Source organism: Brassica rapa, chromosome A02, assembly GCF_000309985.2.
Source record: "Brassica rapa cultivar Chiifu-401-42 chromosome A02, CAAS_Brap_v3.01, whole genome shotgun sequence".
Lineage (NCBI taxonomy): Eukaryota > Viridiplantae > Streptophyta > Magnoliopsida > Brassicales > Brassicaceae > Brassica > Brassica rapa.
Window position 1 is genome coordinate 6,715,702 of NC_024796.2, and position 27,397 is coordinate 6,743,098.

General features: G+C 36.8%; 7 protein-coding genes, 1 long non-coding RNA gene and 1 pseudogene across 9 annotated transcripts; 8 read left to right on the plus strand and 1 right to left on the minus strand.

Annotated features, from left to right (window-relative positions):
* Positions 1-159: 159 nt before the first annotated feature.
* LOC103851881 (protein ENHANCED DOWNY MILDEW 2) lies at positions 160-7,002 on the plus strand. Of its 2 annotated transcripts, none has more exons than XM_009128754.3 (19): positions 160-301; positions 501-929; positions 1,024-1,120; positions 1,337-1,390; positions 1,483-1,622; positions 2,058-2,154; positions 2,325-2,426; positions 2,536-2,780; positions 2,860-2,949; positions 3,039-3,611; positions 3,718-3,865; positions 3,947-4,048; positions 4,150-4,242; positions 4,518-4,559; positions 4,715-4,825; positions 4,910-4,981; positions 5,067-5,185; positions 5,289-5,352; positions 5,455-7,002. In XM_009128754.3, the coding sequence occupies exons 2-19, from the start codon at positions 514-516 to the stop codon at positions 6,805-6,807; spliced, it is 3,918 nt and encodes a 1,305-aa protein (XP_009127002.1). In that variant the 5' UTR covers positions 160-301; positions 501-513; the 3' UTR covers positions 6,808-7,002. The 2 variants fall into 2 exon arrangements, with proteins under 2 accessions (XP_009127002.1, XP_009127003.1); XM_009128755.3 differs by having other exon boundaries at positions 161-301; positions 506-929.
* Positions 6,993-9,121, plus strand: LOC103851882 (probable long-chain-alcohol O-fatty-acyltransferase 1). Its single transcript, XM_009128757.3, has one exon. The coding sequence runs from the start codon at positions 7,055-7,057 to the stop codon at positions 8,093-8,095; it is 1,041 nt and encodes a 346-aa protein (XP_009127005.1). The 5' UTR covers positions 6,993-7,054; the 3' UTR covers positions 8,096-9,121.
* On the plus strand, positions 9,114-12,668 carry LOC103851883 (probable long-chain-alcohol O-fatty-acyltransferase 2). Its single transcript, XM_033283746.1, has one exon. The coding sequence runs from the start codon at positions 9,156-9,158 to the stop codon at positions 10,185-10,187; it is 1,032 nt and encodes a 343-aa protein (XP_033139637.1). The 5' UTR covers positions 9,114-9,155; the 3' UTR covers positions 10,188-12,668.
* Positions 12,669-13,023: 355 nt separating this feature from the next.
* Positions 13,024-14,468, plus strand: LOC103851884 (probable long-chain-alcohol O-fatty-acyltransferase 2). Its single transcript, XM_009128759.2, has one exon. The coding sequence runs from the start codon at positions 13,088-13,090 to the stop codon at positions 14,117-14,119; it is 1,032 nt and encodes a 343-aa protein (XP_009127007.2). The 5' UTR covers positions 13,024-13,087; the 3' UTR covers positions 14,120-14,468.
* A 493-nt stretch (positions 14,469-14,961) lies between these two features.
* On the plus strand, positions 14,962-15,905 carry LOC103851885 (annotated as a pseudogene).
* Positions 15,906-15,917: 12 nt separating this feature from the next.
* Positions 15,918-17,773, plus strand: LOC103851930 (probable long-chain-alcohol O-fatty-acyltransferase 4). The gene has a single exon (XM_009128809.2). It carries the CDS (start codon positions 16,711-16,713, stop codon positions 17,722-17,724), a length of 1,014 nt encoding a protein of 337 aa, XP_009127057.1. The 5' UTR covers positions 15,918-16,710; the 3' UTR covers positions 17,725-17,773.
* Positions 17,774-19,064: 1,291 nt separating this feature from the next.
* Positions 19,065-20,813, plus strand: LOC103851931 (probable long-chain-alcohol O-fatty-acyltransferase 4). Its single transcript, XM_033283747.1, has one exon. The coding sequence runs from the start codon at positions 19,116-19,118 to the stop codon at positions 20,130-20,132; it is 1,017 nt and encodes a 338-aa protein (XP_033139638.1). The 5' UTR covers positions 19,065-19,115; the 3' UTR covers positions 20,133-20,813.
* A 272-nt stretch (positions 20,814-21,085) lies between these two features.
* On the plus strand, positions 21,086-24,700 carry LOC103851886 (phosphatidylcholine:diacylglycerol cholinephosphotransferase 1). Its single transcript, XM_009128760.3, has 3 exons — positions 21,086-21,997; positions 22,880-23,017; positions 23,645-24,700. Exons 1-3 carry the CDS (start codon positions 21,713-21,715, stop codon positions 23,927-23,929), a joined length of 708 nt encoding a protein of 235 aa, XP_009127008.1. The 5' UTR covers positions 21,086-21,712; the 3' UTR covers positions 23,930-24,700.
* On the minus strand, positions 24,088-26,874 carry LOC117131660. Its single transcript, XR_004454755.1, has 2 exons — positions 25,906-26,874; positions 24,088-25,642 (listed from the first exon to the last, which is right to left on the minus strand). It is a non-coding gene; the product is annotated as an uncharacterized LOC117131660 (long non-coding RNA).
* Positions 26,875-27,397: the final 523 nt, after the last annotated feature.

Below are 27,397 nucleotides of genomic sequence, written 5' to 3' on the forward strand. Positions count from 1 at the left end.
AGCGTGAGGTCCACCGTGTCTCCCTCCCCGTGTCAATATCATAGAGCGGGTATCTGCTCCTCTTTTTAAATATTGGGCCTATTCTACCAAGGCAATTATCAGTACGGGCTTTACACACAAACAGCCCACAAAAGCATACGTTTATCAGCACGTGTGCGCACACGTGACGATTGCGCACACGTTTCTTAATCGTTTGTTCTCGTCTTCTCTTTTGTTCGCGCTGTGACGATTCGTCCTCTCTTTTTGATTCGATTCCATCAAGTACACAGAGCAAGGGAGACTCATTGGAGAATTCTCAAAGGTTTTTGCTTCTTCTTCTTCTCCGTGATCGTTATTTCGTTTAGTTCTTCGACTCCTTTGTCTAAGACGAACCCTAATTCCCAATTTCGATTTTCCGATTAGGGTTTAGGAGTAAGGTGTAATTTTGCAATTTGCCCCTTTTCGTCTCCGTTTACATTAGGAAGATTAGCTCTCTTGTGATCGTTTTGTGTGTCTCTTAGTTCAGGGAATTTGATGGCGTTTATTGACGATGATGAAGAGGAAGACTCTGTTCCTCAATCAGCCACCAGTTACTACTTCGAGGATGACGATAAGGAACCTGTGTCATTCGCCTGCCTGCCAATTCAGTGGAGCCACAAGGAGAAAGTGGACGGAAGTGCAGCTGGTTTGTACTTGAGAGGAACCTCTGACGATGGTCTTTTGCCTCTGCATAAGCTTGTCAAGGCTTGGAGGTTCGACCTTTCCAACTTCGAACCGGAGATCTCTGTTCTCACGAAGGATAATGTCTGGATCAAGCTTGTGAAGCCGAGGAAGAGCTATGCGGAGTTGATAAGAACTGTTCTGGTGACAGTTCACGCTCTTCAGTTTCTTGGGAGGAATCCTCAGGCTTCTGATAGATCTCTCTGGGAGCATTTGTCTAAGATTTTCAAGTAATCTGACTCTCTTTTTTTTTTAATAACTCTTTTGTTCTTCTCTCTGTCATTCTTTTGGTTTTGACACCTGTGATTCGGATGTTGTTTGTAGGGCATATGACGTGAAGCCATCACAGAATGATTTGGTCGATCACATTGATGTAATCGCTGAAGCTGTTAAAAGAGATGGAAAACTGTCAAAATCCAAGGTTAGTACGGAGACTTCTGCTGACGTTCTGGTCGGTTAGATGTTTGATTTAGAAGAGGCTATCTATTATAGTGTTGTAGTTTCAGTGTCTTGGAGAGTTTGTGAGATGCCCATATTTGTTATCAAGAGTTGAATATTTTCTGTATATGTATCATCATCTTCTTACCCTGACTCTGTCCTAATCTTGTGGGGTTTGTCTTTTTTTGTGTGTGGCTAGTTTATACCTGCATTTCTCTCAAAGAAGCCTACCAAAAAGAGATTACTTGATGAGGTTTGCTCTTTTCCCCACTTGCTTACTCGTTTTCCTCATGTGCGTTTTCCCCTCGGTCTTAACTTCTGCTAAGAGTTGCTATTATTTATCAGGACAATCCGAAGGATGATTTCATAGTTGAAGATGACTCAGCTGTAGCTTCCAATGAAGATGAATTGGATGATGAAGAAGACGATGATGACTATTTTGAGTCTGTTTGTGCAATTTGTGACAATGGTGGCGAGCTTTTGTGGTATGTTTCCTTGCTGTAGCTTTCATAGTTGATTTTCTTTGGATTTGCTTTGCAGAATAAGTCTTCCACCTTTTATCTGATTTGTTAGAATATTGCCCCATTGTTTGTTTATGTTATGTTGGCGCTTTTTAACATAGAGCGTGTATTTTCTCCAAAAGATCGACAACCTTTAGCGTTTCAAACTATTTTTTTTGTTAATTTAGACTCTAGTGTACCTTCCGTTTTCATTTTTTGGGTTGCCATTTTTGGTTTGCAAAAATATTTAATCAAACGCTCAAAATGTTAGCAATGTGAAAGATGCAAATGCAGAAATTGTCAATTGTTTGAGACAACCGGTGCCTAAATAGGTTTCTAAAGATCCACTGGTTTTGTTCTAGATTATGTGTTTTTATTTCAGTGAGCCAAATCGTAAATCTTGTTTTCTGCTTTGTGCAGTTGTGAAGGAAGCTGCCTGAGATCATTCCACGCTACCAGAAAAGATGGTGTAGATTCACATTGCGATTCTCTTGGCATGACGAAGATGCAAGTGGAAGTATGTCACATATAATATTTTCTTATTAGTTCTGAATATATCTGAGCACCTTGGTCTTCTTGTCTTATTATTTAACATTTTTCTGTATGGTTTGCTTATCCTTTTGATTTTTTTACGGCCTTGAGTAGGCATGGAGTTAATTGTTATTGTTGTTATGGATTATTTTCCAGGCGATTCAGAAATACTATTGCCCAAACTGTGAGCATAAGATCCATAGTTGTTTTATTTGCAAGAAGCTTGGTTCCTCTGATAACTCCAGTGGCGCAGCAGAGGTATGGATTATTTATCACTAATGTCGAATTCTGGTCAGGCGATTTTTGCTGATAATGGTGACTGTGAACTAACTAGATGACATTTGCAATTTATAATGTAATGTTGTAGGTTTTCCAATGCGTGTCAGCCACCTGTGGGTACTTTTACCATCCTCGTTGTGTCTCAAAACGACTACATTCAGGAAATAAAGAAGAGGCCGAAGCATTAGAGAGACAAATCATTGCGGGAGAGTTTACGTGCCCATTGCACAAATGCAGTGTGTGTAAAAACGGAGAGGTTAAGACTGACCCTGACTTGCAATTTGCTGTATGCCGGCGTTGTCCAAAGTCCTACCACAGAAAATGCCTGCCACGGTATACCTTCATCTATTAGTCATTTACTTATTGTTCAACTCTAGAATTCTATTTGAATAACTGTCTTGTTGGTTTCTAGGGAGATTTCTTTTGAAGATATTGATGACGAGGATATATTTACGCGTGCATGGGCCGGTCTCTTGAACAACCGTGTACTCATATATTGCCTGTAAGATTTTTATTTGATGTTATATTAAGTGGGAATTCAAATTTAAACTTGCGTTGAGACACTTCTTTCCAATGGTTTCCCTTGCGTAGAGAACATGAGATGGATGAAGAGCTCATGACACCAGTTAGGGACCATGTTGAATTTCCTATGAGCGAGGAGGAGAAAAAAAGAAAGATTCTGGAAAGAGAAAGAAGAAAGGTACTCGAATCAGACAAAGCGAGACCTACGTTTAAACATCTTGCCTCACGAGATGCATATGGAAAAGCTTCTGTAAAATCATTTAGAAGTTCGTTTCCTTCTTCAAAAGATGGTGTCTCGACAAAGAAGCATGGATTACTTTCGTCTGTACCAGATCATTTGAGGAAACGAAAGGAAGTTGATCCATTCAGAAAGTCGAACTTGGTTCGAAACAAATCCCAGAAGACGATGGAATATGGACAGTCTCGTGAAGCTGGCAAGAAGAAAGTGGAAGTGGATGAAGCACGCGATGCTGAACAAAGCAAGGTCTCACTGGGTGAGGGGTTGTTTAATTACATGCAAGATTCTAACAAAGCAAGGTCTCATTTGGTTCCAGTCGACAGCAAACACAATAAGACCGACTCAGTCTCCTCCAAGGAGCCAGGAAGTGAAATACCTAAGTTAGACAATGATTCTCAAAGGAGGTTAGTATTTTTCTTGTTTGTAATTTAAGTTCCATTTTTTCCCGCTTAAAAAAGTTTACGACTTATGGATAAGTTTATTCTAACATGTCTACTCTTGTCATTGTAGGCTCTTGGCAATAATGAAAAAAGCTAAGGAAGAAATCACTATGGATACGATATTAGATAAATACAAAGGTCCATCTACGTACAGAAGCTCTGCAATGAGTGTTCTGAGCAAGACGATCACTATGGGGAAGGTCGAGGGCTCAGTTCAGGTGGGCTAGAAAACTGAATCCTATGTCTATCTTGGTACTCTTAGCCCTTTACTAATGAGACTTCAAACTTTGTTTCTATAGGCTGTCAGAACAGCACTGAAAAAGCTTGAGGAAGGAGGAAGTATTGAGGATGCAAAAGCAGTTTGTGAGCCAGAGGTTCTGAGCCAAATCTTCAAATGGAAGGTCTTACGCTTAGCTTTTTAGACATGGCCGTAGCGGTCTCGTATAGATCCCTTCCTGCATTTTTGGTTAATCCTTTTAAATGTTTGTTTCTTTTGCTTCAGGATAAGTTCAAAGTTTATCTTGCTCCCTTTCTCCATGGTGCACGCTATTCCTCCTTCGGCCGTCATTTTACTAAGCCCGACAAACTTCAACTGGTAATCAATCTTATCAAAAGCATATTTTATCTACATCCTGCAAGGATTGTCGGTTGACATTTCAAACGTTGTGAAGTCGACAACTGAAAGAATTAATTATCAAGGAGAATGATTGGTTATATTTTGGCTGTATAGTGTTTTCAGTTGGCAACTTAAAAATCTTTCTTCGGTTAGGATCACTGTGACACCTGCATGACTAGTTTCTTACAATCTTTTTAACTCTTGAATCTGAAATTTGATACTTGATCAGATCTTATTCTTTCTTTGTCATGCAGATTGTAGATAGGCTCCACTGGTATGCGGAAGATGGTGATATGGTGAGATTTGCTCACGAACGTTATCTATTAGTATAGTTTTATTATTTTGTTTACTTCTCTTAATATATTTTCTGAATAATGATCTTGTTAATATAATGTATCATTTTTCTAGTGTATAAACAAACGTTGCTGTTTTCTTGTTCCTCTTCCAACAGATTGTGGACTTTTGTTGTGGTGCTAATGACTTTAGCTGGCTGATGAAAGCGAAGCTTGAAGAAACGGGGAAGAAGTGTTCATATAAAAATTACGATCTTTTTCAAGCGAAGGTAAATGACCTGTGCACCTGCTATCATCGTGAGCTGTTAGTAGTCTTCTTGGCTTACTCATTGAATTGTTTCTTTTACTTTCAGAATGATTTTTGTTTTGAGAAAAGAGATTGGCTGACTGTATGCAAAGAGGAGTTGCCACCAGGTCGAAGGCTGGTAAGATAAGATTTTTTTTTAAATATGAACTTTGTGTCAGCTCAATAGTTTAGTATCTGATTATTTATCATATGCTTATGAACAGATTATGGGGCTAAATCCGCCATTTGGACTCAATGCTTCTCTTGCAAACGCTTTTGTTGCGAAGGCTCTTGAATTTCTCCCAAAGATTCTCATCCTTATAGTTCCTCCCGAGACTGACAGGTTTTAGTTTCCATCTATCTCATCTTCTCCTCTGTGCTAATCAGAAAACTAAATAACGACTCCACTCTTTCTCTCTCATTAAATCTGTCACTTTTCTCAACAGGTTAGATAAAAAGAGGTCATCTTATGTGTGTGTATGGGAAGATGAGGAGATTGTATCTGGAAAGGTAAATTATTTGCTATTTCTTGTTTGTCTGCCCTCCGTGATTTAGTTTTCTGAGATGTTGAGCCTTTCTGTTAAAATTTACTTCTTGTTTTATTCCCTTCAGTCCTTTTACCTGCCTGGATCTGTCAATAACGAAGACAACCAGTTAGAAGAAAGCTGGAATTTAGTTTCACCGCCGCTTTCTCTCTGGAGTCATCCCGACTTTGCAGCCAAGCACAGGGCAATAGCGGAGATGCATAACCATTTGCCTAGGGATGTGGGGAGCTTACAGTTGAATAAGACTGACGAAGAAGCAAATGCATCTTTTAATCCACTTGGAGCTTCTTCTGACGGCATATGTGATGATAAATCTACATCAAGAGATAGTCCATTTGAAAATGGTGAGAATTCCAGATTGGAAAACGAAGATGTTCCTATGGAAGTAGATGAACTTGAGGTAGCTGATTGTGTTAATAACATTCTGCTCTCTGAGAAAATTGAAGCACGGGAAACTGCAGCGCATGTTAATCATCAGTCGGATCACTTGTCAAGGAGAAGTCATCTGGAAAAGGAGAGAGACACCAGAGACTACTCTGGTAGGATGCTTGGGAAGAGAACTGAGATGGAAGGGGACCGAAGAGAGTTGAATAGAAGATCCGAGAGCATCGAGATCCCCGAGATGACATCTCCTGTGAGGTCTTCTTCAGATGATATATATGCTGTCTGCACATCAATTTCTAATGTGTCACCACAAAGATCTCACGAGCCTGTAGAAGCATCTCTGCCTTCAATATCAAGGAAAAAAAGTAACTTGGGAAAGGATATTAGAGAACCTGAGAGTAAGGTGCAGGGCATTAGAAAACCAGAAGAGATGCGAAATCGGCCGACGAGCTCCGCAAGATCTTCTAGAGAGGACAGCTACACTGTTCGTCCATCAGCAGCAAATACGAGTGAGAAACCATATGAAGCTTTTGAACGATCTTATGGTGCATCTTTATCCCATTTCGACGATGGTCTCGCTGCTAGATATGGTTTTGGTGGAGACTACAGGATGCCGGATCCTCCATTGATACCGGATCAGTTTCCATTGGCACCAGCTATGAGGAATGGTCCTAACGAGATGTATGATTACCGAGGATACTCTGACCTCAGCAGAGGAGGGGTTGGTCCTGAAGTGTATCCGCAGCAGTACGGTGGGCATTTGGGTCCCATGTTAGCACCTCCTCCTCCAAATCTGATGGACAATGCATTACAACAACGTTATGCTCCTCATTTTGATGAAATGAATTACCAGAGGATGGGCTCTTTCCCACCTCAGGCTCCAATGCATCCTAGTGGACACAACAACTTCTATGATCCTCAGGGCTTTCCGCAGCAACCACCACCTCCTGGAGACTTTGGGATGAGTCCAATGGGGTTTGCCCCTGGCCCGAACTACCCTTATATGGGTAGATCTGGCGGTTGGCTTAATGACTAGAAGTCTAGAACAGTTCTAGTTTACCGTGTATTTAAAACATTAGTAGTTTGGTCGATCTTTTATCTCATCAACTAGAGTTGTAGGAAGACTAGAAGAAGAAATCCATAGTTTTTCTTTTCCACTCATAACTCTTGCTAGTGAGCCTTCTTATTTTGTTTAATATAATTAAAGAAAGCCAGCTTCCATTTCTCTTTATATTATATCTTATGGTGACATTTCAATACTGGACCCCGTCCAGATCTGAGATATGGAACAAGAGTTGAGAAACTTAAGCAAGGTATGGATCTCTGCTTTAGTCTCCATCTGTTATTGTTATTTTATCTCATGTAGAATCTCCAAAGGTGTTCTTCGGCTCATCACCATTCTTCCAGTCAGTGTTCTGTTTCTTGTTCTTCCTTTGTCCTTCTCTTCTGTGCATTTTTGCGTTATTTCAGCTCTTTTTTTATCATGGCTCGCAAATTTCAAGCTTATGCTCTTTGCTTTTGATCAAGGACCTTTGTATCCACTTCCTGCTAATCTCTACCGTTTCATCTGCTATGCTTGTTTCCCCATCAAAATCAGACAAAACCCATCTCCAAGTGGCATCGCAAATCGTCTTCGTAAGAACAAACCTATACCTAAATTTGTTTTTGCTGTCAAAATTTTGATCTTTGGTGTCTTGCTACATATCTATGAATACAGCGACAGTTTACCTCGTTTTGCTGTTTTGAGTATATATTGTCTCCATATATACCTTGAGTTGGAACTTGTTTTGGTCATTGTCGGGGCCGTGATATCTACTCTTCTTGGCTGTGACATCGAGCCGGTTTTCAATGAGCCCTACCTAGCCACCTCTCTACAGGACTTTTGGAGCCGCAGATGGAACCTCATGGTTTCAGCTGTCCTACGATCAACCGTCCACATTCCGGTTCAGCGTTTTTGCACACGCTTTCTCGGTCCAGACGCAGCTGTGTTAGTAGGTGTCATGGCCTCGTTCCTTGTCTCGGGTTTGATGCACGAGTTGATCTACTTTTACGCAATCCGTCTGCCTCCAACTTGGGAGGTCACTTGTTTCTTTGTGTTGCACGGTGTAGCCACTACCGTAGAGATAGCAGTGAAGAGAACAGTGCGGTGGAGTCCACCACATAGGGCTGTTTCAGGTCTCGGGGTTCTAGTGTTTGTGAGCGTTACTGGCGTTTGGCTCTTCCTCCCTCAACTGCTGAGAAATAATGTTCATGAAAGAGCGATTAGTGAATGTTTGTTGGTTATTGACATTGCCAAACGCACGTTGTTCATTTCTTCTTCATGATTCTTATTTTTTTCCTAATATAAACTACAAATACTAATAGCAAAGGAACCACCCTTTAGAAGTTCTCTTCATTGTGTGAAAACGTATTTAGAAGTGTGAGACGTGTTGTTTAGTTCACTCCTTACAAAGTTTAACATGTTGCTAGCTTGATTTGATAAATGAATTTGACAAAATATATTGCTGCTTCTTTATGTTTTAGTTGTATCAATTCAATTGTGTATTGTGTGCTTGGTTAAAATGACAGAAACCATGGACATTAATTTAGATGTTTCATATAAAGCGGTAATAATACTTAATTTTCAAGTGAAAGAGATTTTTACCATGAGATAATATTGGATCAAGCGCAACAAACTTGATAATATTTTTTGCGTAATTTAAGAACCTCATGTACACGTGAACCTCCAAAGACAATGAAAGTAACGTATCATTGAATTTGTCTAACAAAGGAAAAGTAACTTTGCCAGAAATGTGTCTAACAAAGGAAGATCTACTTTGCATGTCAAAGTTTATATATTCTTTTGGAGAAAATGTCAAAGTATATCTGTTATAACAAAACAGACTGCCAAAATATCTGACATAAGTCCATTTAAAGCTGGTCTTCAAGTTTTCCGTCATCTATATTATCACATGCAGATATTTCAACCTATTTGAAGTCGTTGATTTAATTATTTTGAAAACTAACTATAAATTTTTAGGAAACGAAAGATTGTCTTAGATTTGTTTCTTTTGTTTGAAAAGAAAAAATTCTTGATAATCATTTGTCCATGTGTTATTCCAAAAGCATTAGTTAGTTGAATAGTACAAAATTTGACTTAAATTTCCAAAACAAAGGAAAAGCAAAGCCTCCGACTTTTATACTTTACTTCTTCTTTTTTTGCAAAATATGTAATAGTAAATCCAAAAATAAAAGCGCAAATATGACAAATGTAAAACTTATTTACAGTTACGGATTTTGTCATTTTTCATATTCTTATGGATATTGTTTATAAATTGCATTCTGCACACAATTAGCAACCCACAGAACTTAAAAAAAAAAAAAAAAAGAGAAAGAAACAAAAGAATGGAAGAAGAGTTGAGAAACTTGATCAAGGTTTGGATCTCTGCCTTTATCTCCATATCTTACTGTTACTACATCTCTTCAAGAATCTCCAAAGGTTTTCTCCGTCTCCTCTCTCTCCTTCCCATCTTCATCATCTTTCTTCTTATTCCTCTCTTCTTCTCTTCTGTCCACTTCTGTGTCATCTCTGCTTTCTTCCTCACATGGCTCGCAAACTTCAAGCTCGCTCTCTTTGCTTTTGATCAAGAACCTTTAAGCCCACTTCCTTCAACTCTCTCCCGTTTCTTCTGCTTCGCTTGTTTTCCCATCAAAACCAACCAAAAACCTTCTTCAAGTCAAACCTACAACAAACCTATGTCTAAATGGGTTCTTGCTTCCAAAGTTATGATATTTTCCTTCTTATTACAACTCTACAGTAACAACTACCATAACAGTTTATCTCAGCTCCCTTTCTTGGCTATCTTTACCATCCATATATACCTTGAGGCAGAGTTTATCTTATTCTCCACCGGTACGTTGCTCTCTACAATTCTTGGTTGTGAAATCGAACGGGTCTTCAACGAGCCTTATTTAGCTACTTCATTACAAGACTTCTGGAGTCGTAGATGGAACCGCATGGTCCCATCAGTTCTACGTCCAACCGTTCACATCCCAGTTCAGCAGTATACGACTCGGTTAATCGGTCCAAACCTGGCTTTTTATGCTGGAGTGTTGGCAACGTTTCTTGTCTCCGGGTTAATGCATGAGCTTATTTACTTTTATATTATTCGTAAATCTCCAACTTGGGAAGTCACTTGTTTCTTTATGTTGCATGGAGTTGTAACTTCTTTGGAGATATGGGTGAAGAGCATGCGGTTGTGTCCACCACCGCATCGAGCTGTCTCGAGTCTTGTGGTTGTGGTGTTTGTGTTTGTTACGGCCGGTTGGTTGTTTACACCTCAAGTGCTGAGAAATAATGTGCATAAGAGAGTGATAAATGAATGTTTGTTTGTTATAGACTTTGTCAAATCACACCTTGTTAACATTGTGATGTAACGTTCATAATATGAAGAAGCGTTTTTTTTTTTTTGTTATCCTCATCGTTATTATCGATAAAAGGTTAGGCCACACACTTGGGAAGTAGAGGCAGGACAAAGCTGGAGCAATGAAGTTTGTCATGCGTTACAAATTTGGACTCCTATAAGTAAAATAAAAAAAAACGTTTTTATTCAAATATGTGCCAAAATAACTAAACCATATATATAGTGATCTAGTAGGTCGATGAATCACCATAAACTCAGTGGATAGAGTAGATAAGTGAGATCCGACCATCTTCCACGCCCTCATCCACTAGGCCAACTCCAGTTTCAGATTAACTCGGAACTACTTTCCTTACTTTGGTCAAACTCTCTATCGGGAAAAAACAACCTTTATGACAAGGCCATGTGATTGGGAACAATGCATGGTGTGAATCATATTTACACATTTTTAATCATGATGAGTTGCTTGCATTCTTTGGCATTGTACCCGTTTACTTTATACTAGTCACAAAACTTGGTTCCGTCGTGGGCATGAGAAGACGAAGTTTGTGTGGGGGTGGAAGATAAGTCTGATGGTTTCACGATTGCTCACTGTAGGGTTTGTAGTTTTACGAGTGGTTGGTTGTTTTTTCCTCCTCTTCTAAGAAGTGGCATGTTTGTTAGACTCTCTAATGAAGCTTTGTTGTTCATTGATTATGTGAAGGGCTATGTTTTTTACTTTTCGGTAATGATTCGTGGATTATCAAATCATATTACTTTGTGAAATTTCAGAATTACACAGATGTGATTAGTGGTTTCGGTAGATCATCATCTACTGTAGAGATAGTTTGAGGAGGAGTTATGAGACTTCACATCTATATATATCATCATTTAGATATATAAACAAGTGGTTTTGCTTACTTTTTCGCTGGTCATGTTGGGACTTAAACGGGTTAAGTTGTAAGTCGATTGATTAAGCTTTGGTAATTTTGTGCAGAATCAGTAGAGTTGAAACTTTTCATAAAGGGTAAGTGTTTCGACAATGGCTTATGGCTCTGTAGCATAATCGCGTGGGGAATCTCATGAATCACGTGTTCGACATGTCTTAATTTAGTTGTTTGGTTTAATTTGGACTTTTATGTAATGGGGTTAATCCCTTTTAAAACCAACCACTCGTAAATTTCATCCTTGAGACTGATGAAAGAGAAATGCTAATTGTCTTTTATGGAATAAATCTTAGGGGATTTGCACTAGATAGCAAAAATATAGGAGATAATTAGGTAGATGGGTAAGACACTGTACTTTTTTAGGTAATACCAAAACAGTCTTTATTTCCACAGGAAAAGCAAAGTACAGTATCTGTTACACGTCAGACGTGATTAATTAAAACAGACGGTTGCACACAAAAAGTGTCAATAATGCAAAGAATTAAGACTTTCTTTCTCTTTTATGCAAAAAAACCAAAGGGATCTATAATAATATTATTCCCCGAATCGGTCTCAATTCCCAGTTCCTCCAAACAACCTACGAGAGTAGGTGAGTACGAGTACGGCAAGTAGCATCGGTCTCATCCTCAAATCATGTGGATTTCGAGTCACCGCCATTAAAATTGGTCTCTTTTCTCTCCTTATTACAATAACCTTTGTCGTTTCTTTCATGTGTGTAATAACGAACATGTGTTCTGTTTCTTATGTTTTCTTCAAACAAAGTTTGTTTCTTTTCTTTCATTTTTGCTTTTGATTTTTTTTCTCCCAATGAAAAAAAAAGTTTCAGATTCAATTCCCGGTTCCTCCAAACAACCTAGGGAGTAGGTGACTACGAGAATCGTAAGATAAGAGAAAAAATGTTGGCAAATCTCAGCCATTACTCATCTCCACCGGGTTCACCTAACGAAGTCTCTGTAAGTCGACAAAAATAGTATTCAGACAATTATACTCGAATCCGGTTTCTATACTTTGTACATGGTTTTTATGTATATACTCAAATCCGGTTTCTATTAGTTGTACCCGGTTTTTATGTATAGGCAACTACGGTTTCTCCTCTTCGAAAATGTCTTATCCTCACCGAAAATATCTTCTCCTCTTCTCTTCACTTCTCCTCTCTAAAAATATCTTACAACTCTTCTCTCACCAATTTGGAAAAATATAACCGATTTTGTACACTTATTTACTTTTTCAATAGGTTCAAAAATAAAACTAATAAATAGTCATAACTGCCAATTGCAGGTTACTTGTAAAATATATCAAAACTCTTCTCTCTTTAATTTTTATAGATACATCCGGTTGCAATAACTAATATCATAGTTTTAAAAGAATGTAGCCGGTTTCGCTAAGTGTATTGCGTTTTGAATACAAATTTAATTATTTGCGAGCAACCCGGGTAGCAGGTAACGAGGAAGGTGTGGGTAAAGGAGATAATTGGCAACTCATGGAAAAATTGTCATGGTTCGCCAATTATTAAAAAGTTTGCATAGATCTGCAATTACCATGCTGAATTTTGATTTCTAGCTAAATAGGCCTAAATCTGATTCATTTGTGAGACTTTAAACACAAGTTGGCATATTTTAACCGGCTCACTTTTGTTTATCAATAAAATTTTGATTATAAAATTTAGTAATATCCAAAATAATAATAGTATACCTTGTGAGAGGGACCGTGATGAGTTCCTCCACCGGATCAAATGCCCTTATGCCATCCTGAACGGACTTTTGAAGTGTATCTTGCTATTAATATAATGAAATATATAAAACTGGATGAAAAAGGAAAGAAATCAAGACAAATTTGAATAGAGACGTTTTTGTTACAGTGTGTCAGTTTATGATTAGTCCACACTTTTATATTTTAAATCAAATTACAATGATTAGTTATTATATTAACTAGAGTTAGCTAGCAACCCAAAGAACTTAGAAGAAAAAAAGAGAGAGAAAGAAACAGAAGAATGGAAGAAGAGTTGAGAAACTTGCTCAAGGTTTGGGTCTCTGCCTTAATCTCCATATCTTACTGTTACTACATCTCTTCAAGAATTTCCAAAGGTTTTCTTCGTCTCCTCTCTCTCCTTCCCATCTTCATCATATTTCTTCTTATTCCTCTCTTCTTCTCTTCTGTCCACTTCTGTGTCATCTCTGCTTTCTTCCTCACATGGCTCGCAAACTTCAAGCTCGCTCTCTTTGCTTTTGATCAAGAACCTTTAAGCCCACTTCCTTCAACTCTCTCCCGTTTCTTCTGTTTCGCTTGTTTCCCCATCAAAACCAATCAAACCCCTTCTTCAAATCGTATACACAACAAACCTATGTCCAAATGGGCTCTTGCTTCCAAAGTTATAATCATCTCGTTCTTATTATATCTCTACGGTAAAAATTACCATAACAGTTTATCTCAGCTCCCTTTCTTGGCTATCTTTACTGTCCATATCTACCTTGAGGTAGAGTTTGTCCTCTTCTCTATCGGTACGTTGCTCTCTAAACTTCTTGGTTGTGAAATCGAACCGGTCTTTAATGAGCCTTACTTAGCTACTTCATTACAAGACTTCTGGAGTCGTAGATGGAACCGCATGGTCCCATCAGTTCTACGTCCAACCATTCACATCCCAGTTCAGCAGTATACGGCTAGGTTAATCGGTCCAAACCTGGCCTTTTATGCTGGAGTGTTGGCGACGTTTCTTGTCTCCGGGTTAATGCATGAGCTTATTTACTTTTATTTTATCCGTAAATCTCCAACTTGGGAAGTCACTTGTTTCTTTGTGTTGCATGGAGTTGTAACTTCTTTGGAGATATGGGTGAAGAGCATGCGGTTGTGTCCACCACCGCATCGAGCTGTCTCGAGTCTTGTGGTTGTGGTGTTTGTTTTTGTTACGGCCGGTTGGTTGTTTACACCTCAAGTGCTGAGAAATAATGTGCATAAGAGAGTGATAAATGAATGTTTGTTTGTTATTGACTTTGTCAAATCACAAGTTGTTAACATTGTAATGTAACCTTTCATAATATGGAGCAATGAACTTTGTCATGCATTACAAATTTGAATCTCATATCCAAAACAAAAACAAAAATGTTTTATTTAAATATGTAGCAAGAAACTAAACCGTATAGTAGGTCGATGGACTTACCTTGGCCATGTGATTGGGGGACCATGGTTTGAATGATATTCAGAACGTGGTCTAATAATGCGAAGTTGCAATTACCGGTTCGTAATGTAAGAATCTGCAACAACAAAAAATGTGTGTAGCTGTCAAATCAAGTTCCTCGATTGTTTTTTCCATAATCAAAGTCAAAGCCTAGGTGATTGGAGGCAAAAAATAAAAAAGGAAACAAGATCTATAGAGAGATGGAAGAAGAACTCAAGAACGTCATCAATTTTGGGTTTCTGCAACCATCTCTGTATCTTATTGTTACTACACTTTCTTTTCTTTTCTTTTTTTTGTAACATCTTATTGTTACTACTTATCAACCAGAATCAAAGCTGGTGTTTTAGGATTACTCTCTGTTCTTCCAGTTTGTGCTCTGTTTCTTCTTCTTCTTCCTCCGTTTTTCCTCACATGGCTCCCCAATTTCAAACTCATCCTCTTCTCCTTCAACAAAGGTCCTCTTTGATTATAATTCATTGATACATGTGTATTTGATTATAATTCTTGATTCTGGATTATCAAATCATATTTCATTGTAGAGTTTCAGAATAACAGTCTTGGTGATTAGTGGTTTTAGTAGATCATCTACTGTAGTCTAGTATGTAGAGATATTGATGTAGCTGAAGCTACGATAATTCAAGTAACCTATTGAATACCAAGGATCGTGGTTTGGCTTAGAAAATTAAACATGGCTCTGATACCACCTGATGTAGCGGAACACAAGGATAAGAAGACTAATAGAGATGGAGGAGGAAGTCAAGAACTTCTTGAAGGTTTGGGGTTCGGCAATAATCTCAGTATCCTATTATTACTACTTATCAACCAGGATAAAACCTGGAGTCTTTCGATTACTCGATGTTCTTTACCGTTTGTATTCTGTTTATTTTCCTTTATCTGCTCTCTCTTCTGTTCACTTCACTGGTTTCACTGCTTTGTCCCTTGTATATGGTTGGCCACTTTCAAGCTCATCCTCTTCTCCTTCGATAAAGGTCCTTTTTATCCAATTCCACCTTCTATCTATCAGTTAATCTGCTTCACTTGCTTGCCAATCAAGCGTCAACAAAGCCCTAAATCTCCATATCAATTCCCCAAATGGGTGTTTATTATTAAAATTGTCATCTTTGGTGTGTTGTTGAATTTGTATTATTACAAACATTATCTGTCTCCGACTATGCTACTAGTCCTCTATTCTTTCATGTATACTTGGAGTTTGAGATTCTTGTAACTCCCTTGAAAGTTTTGCTTAGTATGACACTTGGGTGCGACCTCGAGCTGCCATTCAACGAACCATACTTAGCCACCTCTCTTCAAGGCTTCTGGGGTCGCCGGTGGAACCTCATGGTCCCCTCGATCCTCCTGCCGGTCATCTTCGTTTTGGTGGGAAGAATCACCGAGCGGACAATGAACTCCGATCAGGCTCTATTCTTGGGAGTTTTAATTGTCACATTTATCGTCTCCGGTGCAGTTCACGAGTTGCTCTTCTTCTATTTTACACGTGACAGACCTACATGGGAAGTCACTTGGTTCTTTGTATTACACGGAGTTTGTACTGCCGCAGAAAGAGCGGGAAAGAGGACGAGCTTGGGGCGGCAGTGAAAGATGAATCTGGTGATTCACGGCTGCTCACGGTGGAGTTTGAGGTTGTGACTGACCGAGAGGCTTTCTAAAGAAGCCTTGTTGGCCAATGACTTCGTTACGCACAAACTTTTTTCGTACTTTTGGTAATTTTGCCAAAGATCTTTTGCTAGTGTTTTAAATAGCTCATCAATCATAATGTACTTTTGCTGAATATTTCCGGACAAAACTAAAGAGAGATTATGTGATGATCGGGTTTGGTATTATCAAAATCATTGCCATTGCAACTTGGAGTACAACCAAAAAGACTAACAATGAGTGATTTGCGCAAGTGAGATGCACGAATGAAGCAACTTGAGAAGAAGTTGGAACGTAGAATTTTTTGCATGAATCATTGATAGCATTCCCATAAAATCCAAACCATGACAAATTATATTATTCAACTGAGTAATGACTAGACTCTACATGATAGAAATTAAGCAGATTCTTTGAGTTGGAACGAGTGGATTCAAAATTACGAAGCATATTATAGTTATTTAAGATTTATAAGATTTATAGTTATTTAGTACTTCTCAAGTATGGTTCACACTTGAACAAAACAAATGTTATAAAGTCAACATGCATGTATCATTTACTTTTAGCGTAAGCTAAGTGTCAATGGAGTGTGCCACTGGAGTAAAAATAACGAAACAATGACTGAAATCACGCAAGTAAGATCAAAAGAAGCAACCTAAAAAATTAAATAGCTGTAGAACACATGCCCTAATTATATATTTGATTCGAATTACTTCTTATACACACAACCACTAAGTTAAAGCCTTGGTGATTGCAAGGACTCATCAATGCAAAAGGAAAAGATTTGAAAGATGGAGGGAGAAACCAAAAGTCTCGTCATAGTATGTGTTTCTGCGATAATTTATACATCTTACTGTTACTACATATCAACCAGAATCAAAGCTGGAGTTTTTAGGCTAATCTGTGTTCTTCCCGTTTGTGCTTTGTTTCATATTTTTCCTATGTTTTTCTCTACTCTTCATATCTCCTGTTCTTTATCTGTTATCCTTTCATGGCTCGCTGGTTTTAAACTCATACTCTTCTCTTTCGATCAAGGTCCTCTTTTCCCACTTCCCCCAAATATCTTCCGATTCATTTGCTTCGCTTGCTTGCCCATCAAGGCCCAACAAAACCCTAATTCTAAAACTCAATTTCCCAAATGGGTTTTCCCCATCAAAGTTGCCATATTTGGTGTGGTGTTACATATGTATGACTACAAACAATATATGTCTCCAGTTGTGCTATTGGCTATATATCCTCTGCATATATATTTGGAGCTAGAAATTGTTTTGATGCTCGTCAAACTTTTGGTTTTTATCATTCTTGGGTGTGATCTAGAGCCGCAGTTCAATGAACCATACTTAGCCACCTCTCTTCAAGACTTCTGGGGTCGCCGGTGGAACCTTATGGTCACGCAACTTCTTAAGCCGGCTATATACATCCCCGTGCGGCGGCTTTGCAATGGCCGAATGAGCTCCGATCATGCTAGATTTTTGGCGGTTATGGCGACGTTTATCGTCTCTGGTGTAGCCCACGAGGTGTTCTTTTTCACTTTAACCTTTGAGATGCCTACAGGAGAAGTGGCTTGTTTCTTTGTGTTGCATGGAGTTTGCACTGCCGCTGAGATAGCTGCGAAGAGGACCGAGTTTGTGCGGCGGTGGAGGGTGAGTCCAACAGTGTCGCCGCTGTTTACGGTGGGATTTGTGGTTATGACGAGTGGTTGGTTGCTTTTCCCTACGGCTGCAAGAAGCAACATGCTGGAGAGAGCCGCTAATGAAGCCTTGTTGTCCATTGATTTCTTCAAGCGCACGTTTTTATACTTATAATAACTTGTCCAATCATGATTTATGGATTTATGTGCTTCTGGATTATCAATCTGATAGTGATGATGAGTAGATTGTATTTTCATATTTTATATTGCAAATAATTAAATCATCAATGCTCTATTCCTGAGATAAAGGACAAGAGTATCTCATGTCACGTTGCATAGTTGTTTAGTTGTTTTCACAGTTGTAGAAACGTGTAGTTCCATATCTATTATAAATAGAAAAGAAAACAGAGAAAAAAAGCAGATTGCTAGAAAACTTGTGTTTGTATTTGTGTCTACACAAATATCTTAATTTTTTGAAGAGGGAACTTAATCGGTATCAAAGCAATCTTGTGTTCTAAGGTATCAAAAGAGTAATCCCATTCAATCTTAACACAATCATATATCGTTTGTTGAGATGCTGAATATAACTTAAAGACTGAAGAGACGATATATCCTGGAAACGTCTCTTCTTTTATCGTTTGTTAGTTTTTTTTTTCCTTAGTGGTTAATTCATTGGGATTTGTAGATTTGACGAGTGGTTGGTTGTTTTTCCCTCCTCTTATAAGAAGTGGCATGTCCAATTAGACTCCCTAACGAAGCCTTGTTCACTGATTTTGTCAAGGACAGACTTTCTACTTTTGGGTTATGATTCATGGATATATGTGTATTTTATTATGGATTATCAAATCATATTACTCTGTGGAATTTCAGAATAATACTCATGGTGATTAGTGTTTTTTTCGTTAAGCAGAAGTTGTTAATCTTCTTGGGAATATTTATGACGAGTGTTAAATAATCACAACTTAACGTTATTTAGTCTTCAAAAGTTGTTTGAATCAGGATCTTGATTCGCAGTCTGTCAAACGAAATACAATTTTTTGCATGAATCATTGATAACGTTCCCATAGAGATTTCAACCATGACAAATTATATTTATTCACCTGAGTAATGACCAGACTCTCGTTGATAGAAAAGCAGCAGATTCTTTGAGTTTAAACGAGTTATGGATTCAGAATTATACGGATCATAGCCCTCATTTCTAAAATTTATAATTATTTCATACTTAAGCTTAAGTATGGTCTAAACTTAAACATAACAAGTGTTAAATAGTCAACATGTATTAGTTACTTTTAGAGTACGCTAAATGCCAATGGAGTAAAAGAAACGAAACAGTTACTGAAATCGCACTCGTGGGATGCACAAAGGAAGCAACCTTAGAAGAACTAGGGCAAAAGCTGATCTGTTTTCTCGAATCTTGTTCCATTGTGTAGCTGTAAAACCACATGCCCTAATTTATATCTCGGTTCTTATTTATTCATTCTAATTACTTCTTGTACACGCAACCACTTAGTTAAAGCCTTAGTGATTGCAAAGAACTCAGCAACGCAAAAAGAAAAGATCTGAGTTATGGATGGAGAAGTCATAGGTTTCGTCATAGTATGGGTTCTTGCAGTAATCTCTGTATCTTACTGTTACTACATATCCTCCAGAATCAAAGCTGGAGTTTTTAGGTTAATCTCCGTTGTTCCCGTTTGTGCTTTCTTTCATGTTCTTCCTCTTTTTTTCACTTCTCTTCATCTCTCTAGTTGCTTAGCTGTTTCCCTTTCGTGTCTCGCTAATGCAAAACTCATACTATTCTCTTTCGATCAAGGTTCTCTTTTCCCACTTCCCTCAAATATCTTCCGGTTCATCTGCTTCACTTGCTTGCCCATCAAGGCTCAACAAAACCCTAATCCTAAAAATCAAATCCCCAAATGGCTTTTCCCCATTAAAGTTGCTTTATTCGCCGTGGTGTTACATATGTATGATTACAAACAATATATGTCTCCAGCTGTGTTATTGGTTCTCTATGTTCTCCACGTATACTTGGAGCTAGACATTGCCTTGATGCTTGTCAAACTTTTCGTCTTTATCATTCTTGGGTGCGATATAGAGCCGCAGGCCAATGAACCATACTTAGCCACCTCTCTTCAAGACTTCTGGGGTCGCCGGTGGAATCTTATGGTCCCGGCAATCCTTCGGCCGGCTATATACATCCCCGTGCGGCAGTTTAATAGAGGTCTAATGAGCTCTGATTGGGCTACATTATTGGCGGTTTTGGCAACGTTCGTTGCCTCTGGTGTAGCTCACGAGGTGTTCTTCCTTACTTTGACCTTTGAGATGCCTACAGGAGAAGTGGCTTGCTTCTTTGTATTACATGGAGTTTGCACTACTGTCGAGGTAGCTGTGAAGAGGACAGACTTTGTGCGGCGTTGGAGGGTGAGTCCAGCAGTGTCGCGACTGCTTACGGTGGGGTTTGTGGTTGTGACTAGTGGCTGGTTGCTTTTCCCTACTCTTGCAAGAAGCGACATGCTGGAGAAACTCGCTAACGAAGCCTTGCTGTCCATTGATTTCGTCAAGCGCACGTTTTATAGTTTTTGGTGATAGTAAATGGTTAAATCATGATTTTTTATAAAAAAATAAATGGTTAAATCATGATTTGTGGATTTATGTGCTTCTTGATAAGATCGTTTTATGCTGTTAATCGTGTTTCGACGAGAGTATTATAAATTTATAATACTGCGTGAGAAGTAATAATCTCTCCTATTGTGAACTTTCCTATAAGACGTTAAAACAAAATAAAACGTTGATTATCTTGGGTATAAAAAAAATATTTACATGGATGAATGGTAGTCTATGAATGAAACAATATGATATGTTATATATTAAGCGTCACTTTAGATTTGTGCACGCAGATTAATAAATATTTAATTTTCTATATTTTCGATATAAAAACATCATTACCCATACACTTGATCATATTTCAACCAATAGAAAAATAAAGTGAAAAATAAAATTAATAAATTTTGCATCGAAATGATAAAACGACACTTATTTTGCAACGAAAAAATTTCTCTACAACGACACTTAGGACCTGACTGATTCAAACGCAGCGGTTGCGGTTGCGGGAGTTTGTGGATGCGGGCGGTTGCGGTTTCTAGCGGTTTTAAGAGATTTGTACGACTGGTACTACGGTTAAAAATTAGTGCGTTTGCGGGTGACTTATAACTGGTTAACTACCAAATGCGGTAACAATCAAATAATAAATTAACAATATTTACATTTAGTATAATTATAAAAATATCAAAAATTATAAAATTATAATAAATATAAAATTTATATTTAGAAAGTTATAATTTTAATTTTTGAAAATTTATTGAAATTGTTTTATCATAAAATTTTATAATATTAATTAAAATATAATAGATATATTTTAAAATTTTCATAATTTCAATTTTAAATTTTTATTAAATATTTTTACTTTTGTATATATATTGTTTAAAAAAAAAGAAAAAAATTTTACCCTCCCGCAACCGCCCGCAACCGCATAAGCTAGATGAAGCCAACTTTTGAATTTATGAGATTCAGAGAGCGGTTTAAAGCGGTTTAGAGCGATTTGAGCGATTGTTGCAAACCACCGACAACTGCTACCAACCGCAAAAACTGCGGGTGGTAGCAGGAAAACCAGTCATCCCCGTAATATAATATGAAACGGAGGAGTACTATCGTAGATCCCACTGATACAATTGATATCACGAACGAAAGAGAGACATCGGAACCTGCCCCAGAGAAAAAAAACAATCTCTTTTTTGGTAAAAAAAATCAATCTTGGTACGCATATTTTCAAACTTTCTATTTTGGGTGAAATGGTTTAATTCATTCATTCGAAACAACCAACATAAAAAGAACACATGTCGGAACAAAATGTCCACAAAGACCCTGTTGTAATAACTTCCATATCTAATCGTCACCTATGATTGGGGATCTGATATAATTACACATAAGTCAAATCGTCACAGTTTTGGTAGTAAATCGAAGCGCTCATTTGTGTAATAAAGTTGTACGTTATTATGTTCTAGAAAAAATATAAGAAATCTTCTCAATTCTTTCTCTCTCTCTCTCTCTCCCTCTCTCTCTCTCTATCGAAACTCTTCAGACCCAAAAAAAAGACAAGGAATAATAAAATGTCTCAAATGGACATTTCTACGAGAACTGAGGAAGGAGGATGGAGAAGCAAGCCTTCGTTTATGACGTGGAGAGCGCGCGACGTTGTCTACGTGATGAGACACCATTGGATACCGTGTCTGTTCGCGGCCGGATTCTTGTTCGTCGTAAGCGTGGAGTCCTCGATCAAGATGGTTTCCGAGAGTTCTCCACCGTTCGATATTGGGTTTGTGGCCACGGAGTCTCTGCATCATATCTTGGCTTCTTCACCGGATCTGAACACCGGTTTGGCCGCTCTAAACTCGGTATGTCCTAAGAATTGGTTTGAGTGAATTCGATAGATGATGATGTGTGGATGTGCAATTACCAAAGTAAATTATTTTTGGTCAAAAGAATTAATATAAATGTGATTTGATACCATAAATAGTGTTGTTTTCTTAACAATTCCCAAATTTCTTTTTATTCTAACTCTAATAAAAGCTCTGATTACTTATAAAATATTATATTACTATTATATTATGTCCATATTTATTTTTCATAGTGTAGTAGATTAGATACAAACGAGATGATGATTATATATGTTTTGTTATGAAGATGTGCAATTTATCATAGACGGCCAAAGAAAACTAAAACCCTAAGGCCATTTCACTATCTCTATTTTATATCATAAGTTAGATGTTTTTTTTTTATAATTTATCATCAATAGAAGTTCTTAAATCATATTTCATAAACTATTCTTATTCCTGATTATTGCAAATTAATTTTGGAAAAAAATCTTTTCACATCACCTAATATTTTGTTTCCTTCTCTGTCATTTAACTCTTACTAGTATATTAATGGAGATGTATCCAACCACATATCTTGACTGATTTGAGTTTGGTAAATTTTTCATGATTTTCAATGCATTTAGGGATACTAGTGATTCGTTACTAAATTCATTTGAGATATCACCACTTGCAACCATGAACGTAAAAAAAAATTCTATAATATTTTCAGTGTTAGCATCCTTCAAAGTTTTTTTTATAAAACTTGACCCTTCGATTTTAATAACATTTACAAATAATAGAAATATGAAAATATGGATTTTAGGATATACCTTTTACAAAATTGTGATTCTTTGTTCAAAAAGAGAACATTGTATGTTTTTATTTACTGATAGATTTACTTGTATTGATGTGGACATGCAGGTGTTAGGAGTGATGCAAGTATCGTATATTGCATGGACATGGTTAATAGAAGGACGGCCACGAGCCACCATCACGGCTTTATTCCTCTTCACTTGTCGCGGTGTTCTCGGTTACTGTACGCAGCTTCCTCTTTCAAAGGTTCCCATCTACATATCTATATACCAATTATTCTTTTGATAGTTTAGTGATGTTCAATCAAATTAGATGTCCAAGTACTGACCAATTAATATCAGATACTAGAACGTTATAGGCACATATGATCCCCCCCTTGACCATTATTGAAAAAGCAGTTTTATAGATTATTTTGGTCTAAATGTTAAGCAGTTTTATAGTTCCCAAATATTTTGACATCCTGGACTCTCGATATAAAAGTGTTAGATTGTATTATCATAGAGAGGTTTAATTTGTACGTAGTAGTTTTACTTAAAAATATTGTACGTAAGTCCATTGTATATACTGATTAATTTGACTTAAGGCGTTTAGGCTAAGTATAATCATCAAATAATAAAACTATTTTGGGTCCCCAATTGTTATTTAACTTTCTTCATCTTTAAAAATAAAATAAAATTCAATGAGGTGATTGACTGGACATAAGAACAAGATTTATAACGTAAGCCAAACTCTATGTATAGATAAATTATTTATGTATCTCGTCTAGGTATACTAGTTAGTATTTACATGCCCAAACAATAGATTGAATTGAGGTTGATTAGCTCCTCTATTCAGATATATAATCTTGTATATTTTTTTCAATCTTGTTTACAGGAGTATCTAGGATCAGCAATCGATTTCCCGCTAGGAAACCTCTCGTTCTTCTATTTTTTCTCGGGTCACGTGGCAGGCGCGACCATCGCATCTTTGGACATGAGGAGGATGCAGAGGTTGAGACTTGCGATGCTTTTTGACATCCTCAATGTATTACAGTCGATCAGGCTGCTTGCGACGAGAGGACACTACACGATCGATCTCGCAGGTGGAGTTGCCGCCGCGATTCTCTTTGACTCATTGGCCGGCAAGTACGAAGCTAATACAAGAAAGAGGCAATTGTAGGAACAGGTTTCAGCTTGATTACCAAAAGACTTCAAAGATTTCATTCAACATGTTTAGTTGCTGTTGAATTAAGTCTAATGTGGTTCGGCAATTATTCTCCCCATGAGCCAGTGGCTTGGACTTCTTCGACCCTAATGTTCATGGTCAGACTGTATATGTTGTTTATTTCTCATTTTTTCATTCGACTCCGCAATTTGTGATACGGGTTTGGTTAACACTAGTTGGTTCAGTTGTTTTCAATTGGTTTTACTCTGAAAGTTATAAACGTTTTGTAATACCAGATTTTACCCAACAACGCTCTTATTAACATCCCAGTTCAATGTTGACCGGATCATAGAAACGGATAAGAAAAAAATGAGTAAGAATAAAATTTAAAAAATGATGAGGAATGATGATTCCTTATTAAAATTAATAAAGAATAAATTTGTTTTATAATTCTCTACAAACAACAAAAGAATGAAGAGGAATGAAAAAAAAATCTATTCCTAGTGAATGGTAAAAAATTTAAGGAATGCTAAAAAACATAGTGTTCCTCATCATTCTCTTGTGACAAAAAAAAAAAAAAGTTCCTCATCATTCTCTTGGTTACCATTCAAAACATGAAAAAAAAACTTAAAATTACTAGCTTAATTAATTAATCAAATAGTGAAAGCATTTTGATCTAGTGGTTAAAATTTAAAGTCTTTTTCACAAGGTATGAAGTTCGCACTGCATATAGAACCTTAATTTGACAAGTGTTGAAAAATATAAAAATTGGTTAGCCTTATTTAAGAGCACTTTTAGTGGTAAAATTTTCAAAAAAGTATCTCAAACAAAAGAATTATTAATATTTAAATAATGTTATTTAATTATTTTTTAGCTTAAGAAAACAAATATTAGATGAAAAACATGTGATATTTGAGTTCTCATGAGTACTTTAGTTCTCGAACGAGTTGGTTATTTTTTTTTATCACATTAACACAATTTGACATCTCGTACAAAAGCTACCTTAATGTTACTTAAACTTATACGATGTGCATTACAATACTAAACTGAACTTGGATTCATGTTGAAGCAAAAGCTAGTTCGACTTTAGTCTCAGAATATTCATCCACTATCTGCCTGTAAAACCACATGCCTTATATTTTATTCCAATTGCTTATCATCCAAGTAAAAACTTAAAACATAGGTGATTTCAAAACATCAGCAACTCAAAAAGGAAGAAGATCTAGGACATGAAGGAAGAACGCAAGAACTGCAACAAAGTATGGGTTTCAGCAATAATCTCAGTATCTTACTGCTACTTCTTATCAACTAGAATCAAAGCTGGAGTTTTTCGATTACTATTTGTTTTTCCAGTGTGTGCTGTGTTCCCCAATGCCCTTCCTATATTTTTATCCTCTGTGATTTTCTGTTCATGCACATCGCTTTTCCTCTCCGTTGCAAGCGTCTCATACAATTCACGGTTGCTCACAGTGGGTTTTGTGTGTATTAGCAGTAGTTGTTATTTTTTCTCAGTTAAAACGAAGCAACGTGATAGAGAGACGAGGCCGTGAATCGTTGTTTTTCATTGATTCTTTAAGCGACAGTTTTCGTAAGGTCGGATTAATTGTTCAAAACGTACATATTCATTAATAATCATTCTATTGCGTTGAGTTATGGATTAAATTTTTAAACATCGCTGGTATGGATTTTTAGTTTGATAAAGCAAACACAACTATATATATCTTTGAACTGGTAACAAGTATATATACCTTTTAAACATGAAGAATGAGGAACCACCAGATTTTGACAAACATGATAACATTGTTTTTTTTTTTTTTTGCAGTGTGCCATTCACTGCGCTATAAACATGAGTTTTGAGTCAATGCTAAATCATGAGAATAGTTGGATTGGATCATTAGCCTATATAACAGCAATCAAAATACACACTTAATTGGATTTCAGACTTGGACTTAGGTTCTTAGCCCTTTATTTAAACCAATATACATGATAACATTATTCTTTATGAACTATATCATTCACTATATTTTCAGTTACAAGTTGAGAATTGTGTTTGCACTTTGTGTTAGCCGAAAAATAATACTTGGTTTTTTCATATCTTCCAAAGAATTAGGAGGTGATTGGTAGTTGCTGTAGGTGATGTCCACAACCCTATTTATTTCTACAGCACCAAATTCAGAGAAATCAAGCTTTATTTTTTTTTTTAAATCACAGCTCTTAAAATAACCTACAGCTGTACAAGTGCTCTGCAGAGCCAAATATCCAAAGCAATTTTTTAGTGCTTTGCATAAAATTCTACAGCAATAAAATCTAAAGCCAAAGCAAAAAATCTACAGATTTTTTCTACAGCAAAAGTTTTAAAGCTACAACCATTACTAATCAGACCCTTAGTATGGATTTCACTCCATAATTTTCACTCATTAGAAAATAAAATGATCATGAAATATTGTTTTCATCCTGACCCTTGAGTTCTCTTTTATGTTTAACATTAACTATATACATAGGGGTGTCAATCGGGCTAATCCGATCTGGTACAAAATCTACAAAGATTATAAATATCTAACCCTGGTTTAGTCCGGTCCGTGTTTTAAACCTCCGGTCGGCGCTAAAAGGGCTATTAAGCTATTTGGGATTTTCAGGTTTAAAAAAAAATGAAATAAATTAAGTTTAAAACCAAAATTAATTTAATTATAATTTAAATAATCTTCAATATATTTATAAAATCCAAAAATAAAATAAATATCTTACCTAACACACCAAATAAACAGTAATAACGAATATAAATAAAACAAAATTCTTTCAGCTCCAAGTAATAGAAATTGTAAGATCAAAAGTTCAAAACTGGGATTAGGCATGGGCATTCGGGGTCCCAATCGGGTTTCGGTTTTATCCATTCGGGTTTCGGTTTTTCGGGTTTATCAAAATCAACTCCATTCGGGTTATATAAAAGTTCGGTTCGTGACCGGTTCGGGTTCTATCGGGTTCGGGTCGGGGTTAGTAAATCTTCAAAGAACCGGTATAACCCATTATACTTTCGGGTTCGGGTCCCAATCGGTTCTTCGGTTTAAAAATACCTGATTTGTATCTATTTTGTAACTAAAACATAAATAAAATCGGTTCTTCGGATTTAAAATACATGATTTGTACATATTTTAATAGCCAAAACATAAGTAAAATCGATTAAAAAATAAGAAAAAACATCAAACGTGATCATTCAAAATCAAGCGAAAGATAAACATAGTTAGTGATATAAAGAAAACCATATAAATGAAATCATAAAACAAAAAATAAGTTCTCATGACATGAGAAACATTATTCAATAAAAACAAAACCAAAATCTAAAAACTTCAGGCATCAACCGCCACATTCCACCATCAACCTTCATGTAACAGATAATTATTTTAGAAGTTCAATAATATCTTAAAGTATTTTGGATACATATTAAGAATTAAGATCATATTTGGTAGAAGTTCTTTTTGTGATTTT

Excerpts from the sequence above, each read along its gene's own strand:
- LOC103851930 (XM_009128809.2), top strand. The coding sequence starts at position 16,711 with ATGGAGGGAGAAACCAAAAGTCTCGTCATAGTATGTGTTTCTGCGATA.
- LOC103851886 (XM_009128760.3), top strand. The coding sequence starts at position 21,713 with ATGTCTCAAATGGACATTTCTACGAGAACTGAGGAAGGAGGATGGAGA. Across the intron at positions 21,998-22,879 it reads GTTTGGCCGCTCTAAACTCG|GTGTTAGGAGTGATGCAAGT; the intron begins GTATGTCCTAAG and ends GTGGACATGCAG. Across the intron at positions 23,018-23,644 it reads CGCAGCTTCCTCTTTCAAAG|GAGTATCTAGGATCAGCAAT; the intron begins GTTCCCATCTAC and ends TCTTGTTTACAG.
- LOC103851882 (XM_009128757.3), top strand. The coding sequence starts at position 7,055 with ATGGAACAAGAGTTGAGAAACTTAAGCAAGGTATGGATCTCTGCTTTA.
- LOC103851884 (XM_009128759.2), top strand. The coding sequence starts at position 13,088 with ATGGAAGAAGAGTTGAGAAACTTGCTCAAGGTTTGGGTCTCTGCCTTA.
- LOC103851881 (XM_009128754.3), top strand. The coding sequence starts at position 514 with ATGGCGTTTATTGACGATGATGAAGAGGAAGACTCTGTTCCTCAATCA. Across the intron at positions 2,950-3,038 it reads CGTGTACTCATATATTGCCT|AGAACATGAGATGGATGAAG; the intron begins GTAAGATTTTTA and ends TCCCTTGCGTAG. Across the intron at positions 4,982-5,066 it reads TGCCACCAGGTCGAAGGCTG|ATTATGGGGCTAAATCCGCC; the intron begins GTAAGATAAGAT and ends GCTTATGAACAG.
- LOC103851931 (XM_033283747.1), top strand. The coding sequence starts at position 19,116 with ATGGATGGAGAAGTCATAGGTTTCGTCATAGTATGGGTTCTTGCAGTA.
- LOC103851883 (XM_033283746.1), top strand. The coding sequence starts at position 9,156 with ATGGAAGAAGAGTTGAGAAACTTGATCAAGGTTTGGATCTCTGCCTTT.